A 3649-nucleotide genomic window follows, 5' to 3' on the forward strand; every position below is an offset into this window, starting at 1 on the left:
CTTTTCACCCTCTGTCTGAAACCAGAGCCCAGTCTGCTGGGTTAGCTGGCCGGCTCTGTTGTGATTGGTCAACCGCTTAGAGGTGTCCCGCCCCTTAGCCTATCACGTATAATGTGTTGGAGCGTAGCCAATAGAAGTGCGATGTTTCATAGTGATAGCACTATGTTCCATGAGTAAACAAAGGAGTCCAATGGAGGCTTTTACATGACCTTTTACATGCACCAAAACCGATATAATACACTAAAGGAAAGGGAAAACACCACCATTTTGTAATAGTAATATTCTTACAATCACACTTAAAGTCGTGTTCTGTAATGCTTTGAAAACAATAGATGTTTATTTCTACACTTTTGGACAACTAACCTCCGGCCTGAAGGAAGAAGCTTACATTCTGAGTGCAGAGGGTGGGAGTCATCTTGAGCTGGATAAACACTGAAACTGTCTGAGGTTCAGGGTCTCAAGGTTTAGCTGTGGCTCAACAATCAGTCTGACCACTTTATGATCTGAGTTAGAGAGTTTCTGCTCTTTAAAGGCAGGTTACCAAACCATGACATGACAGAGAACGACAGAATTGACTCAATAATAGCCAGATAAATTACGATCATCATGGTTTTTTCAATGTCAAGATGGGATAGTTTCCTGAGACAGAACAAATGCCCCTTTTTGCACAAAGCTTAACAATTTGCTCTTGTTTTCGACTTTAGGATCCACTCCTGAGGATGAAGCATCTAAAGCCACAGACAGCGTCACCTTCATGGTGCCCAAGAAAGAAATCAGCATGGTGCCGGACATGGGGAAGTGGAAGCGATCTATGGTAAAGCTGAACACCTTTCACATGTTTTCAAGTAGAAAACTAAACCAACAACAGTTTAGAAACAAAATAATAATAATATCATTGTTTTATGTGTTATTTGTATTTATGTTGCATTGTTGGAGGAGCTCAGGACCTCCGATGTTCATTGCCATATCTACACTGTAGCCGGTGCATATGACAATGAAGCCTATGAACCTTGAAACTTTGACCGACAGGCTACTACAGATCAACAGACAATTTAGATGAATCTCTTTCTAAACAAGAATGGAGGCTTTGTGAACACCTGCAGTTTAGTTCCTGCGGTAATATATAGAACTTAGTCGGGCGACTGTGGCTGTGAGGGAGTGCGGTCGTCTTTAAACCAGAAGGTTGTTGGTTCGATCCCAGCCCGTGCAGTCAACATATCGATGTATCCTTGGGCAAGATACTGAACCCTGAGTTGCTCCCGATAGCTAATGGTGTGTGAGTGTGTGTGAGTGTTAGCTTCCCTAGAGCAAGTGTTACTGCTCTGCATGAATGTTTCAAGTTTCAAGGCTTTATTGTCATGTGCACATTAGCTACAGTGTAGATATGGCAATGAAAAACCTAGGAATGAGGTGTGAATGACTCGTAGTATATTATATATTCCATTTACTTGTTGTGATTTTTGATTCTCAGATTGATTCAAAGTAAAAAACAATATTCGTATCGTAAGGCTGATTTTAGTTTGTGTCGCTAGTCTGATTATAACCTGAATACGCTACGGTGTTGAACACATCTCTCCCTCTCACAGGCCTATGCTGACTACATCGGCTTCATCCTGGCACTGAATGGAGCCGTGAAGGGAAAGAAGCTCTCGTGTGAATACAAAGTTTCAGAGGTGTGTTGTCTTCTGTCTGAGTGTCGCCTAAAAGCATGTGTTGTAACCCGCTAAATTAATATGATGGGAAAATAAAACTCATTCTACATTTGCTTGCATGTTAAGTATGTTATGAACTATGATTTCTATATAACCTCATTGCTGTGTTGTTGTGTGACAGACGGTGCAGAAGTTATTAGATCTTTTGGGGACTCTGGACCGATGGATAAACGAGACCCCTCCCGTTGACCAGCCATCACGCTTTGGGAATAAGGCCTACAGAACCTGGTACTCCATACTAGACCAGGTTAGTGTGAACACAAACACACACACACACACGCACACGCGCACGCACAAACGCACAAACACACACACACACACACACACACACACGCACAAACACACACACAGGATTATGTATACCTAGTAATGTTTTAGACATGTAGAGACCCTTTGTAACACTTATCTCATTCCACACAATCCATACAGCTTCCTCATGTTTAATTTAACACACACACACACACACGCACGCACGCACGCACGCACGCACGCACGCACGCACGCACGCACGCACACACACACACACACACACACACACACACACACACACACACACACACACACACACACACACACACACACACACACACACACACACACACACACACACACACACACACACACACACACACACACACACACACACACACACACACACACACACACACACACACACACACACACACACACAGAGTTTTACTGCCATAACCACATCAACATAGGGCATTGCCAAACCATGCCGCACAAGGCGTTACAACAAAACTAAAAAGAACACTAAACATGTCAACAACCACGTGCAAATACAAAATCTAAGAAAGTGTGTGTCTGTGTCACTCACGGCTTCTGAGGTTGTGGCAGGTAAAACATATTCTCTGCGAGCTCTCCTAACAGGATCGGAATTGTTGGGATGTTTGTCATGTGGTCAAATTCAGGATGTTTTTGAGAAATATTGTGTTCAGATTGGTTGGAGTTTTGTGCATTACTGTCAGAAAGGTCAACTCTGTTTCTACTTTGTCTTCTTCACACACTCTGTCTCTCTCACATCCTCCCTGCAGGGGGCAGAGTCCTTGGTGTTCGCTCTGCTCCCGAAGGACACATCTGCAGCAGCTGCAGAGATAGCCGTTTATCTGAAGGAGTCTGTGGGCAACGCCGTCAGGATAGACTATGGAACAGGTGTGTGTGTGTGTGTGTGTGTGTGTGTGTGTGTGTGTGTGTGTGTGTGTGTGTGTGTGTGTGTGTGTGTGTGTGTGTGTGTGTGTGTGTGTGTGTGTGTGTGTGTGTGTGTGTGTGTGTGTCTTCTCCTCTCAGGGCATATGTAATATGTTGGATGTTTGTCGTGTGGTCAAATTCAGGATGTTTGTTTTTACAATTTGAGAAGTATTTTGTTCGGATTGGTTGGGGTTCGGTGCCTGAATTGTAGTGAACTTATCAGGTCCTGTTCGTGTGTGTGTGTGTCTTCTCCTCTCAGGGCACGAGGCTGCGTTCGCTGCGTTCCTCTGCTGCCTCTGTAAGGTTGGAGCTCTCAAGGTAGACGATCAGCTGGCTATCGTCTTTCTGGTTTTCAACAGGTGAGCTGTTACTGCACTTTATCGCTAGGAAATATTATTCAAATTCAAGATTCAAAGGTTTTATTGTCATCTGCATAAAGCTACATTGTAGAAATGGCAAGGACATTCTTCTGACCTGAGCTCTAGATAATGTGTATTTTGTGTATAATTAATGCAAATAAGTGCAGATACATTCCATATCACCGGTCTCCGGAGTGTAGCTAGCGCAATAATAGCTAAACTCATCCCTTGCCCCTCTGAGCATCCTTTTTGTGTGTGTGTGTGTGTGTGTGTGTGTGTGTGTGTGTGTGTGTGTGTGTGTGTGTGTGTGTGTGTGTGTGTGTGTGTGTGTGTGTGTGTGTGTGTGTGTGTGTGTGTGTGTGTGTGTGT

The 3649-nt window shown here is 43.9% G+C and overlaps 1 protein-coding gene across 1 annotated transcript; it reads left to right on the plus strand.

Annotated features, from left to right (window-relative positions):
- Positions 1–699: 699 nt before the first annotated feature.
- On the plus strand, positions 700–3289 carry LOC104948920 (serine/threonine-protein phosphatase 2A activator-like). The gene is made up of 5 exons (XM_010775157.1): positions 700–814; positions 1587–1673; positions 1834–1959; positions 2768–2885; positions 3181–3289. Exons 1-5 carry the CDS (start codon positions 755–757, stop codon positions 3282–3284), a joined length of 495 nt encoding a protein of 164 aa, XP_010773459.1. The 5' UTR covers positions 700–754; the 3' UTR covers positions 3285–3289.
- The last annotated feature ends 360 nt before the right edge of the window (positions 3290–3649 follow it).

This window comes from Notothenia coriiceps, unplaced genomic scaffold (assembly GCF_000735185.1).
Source record: "Notothenia coriiceps isolate Sejong01 unplaced genomic scaffold, NC01 NC01_scaffold00015418, whole genome shotgun sequence".
In the NCBI taxonomy this organism is placed as follows: Eukaryota; Metazoa; Chordata; class Actinopteri; order Perciformes; family Nototheniidae; genus Notothenia; species Notothenia coriiceps.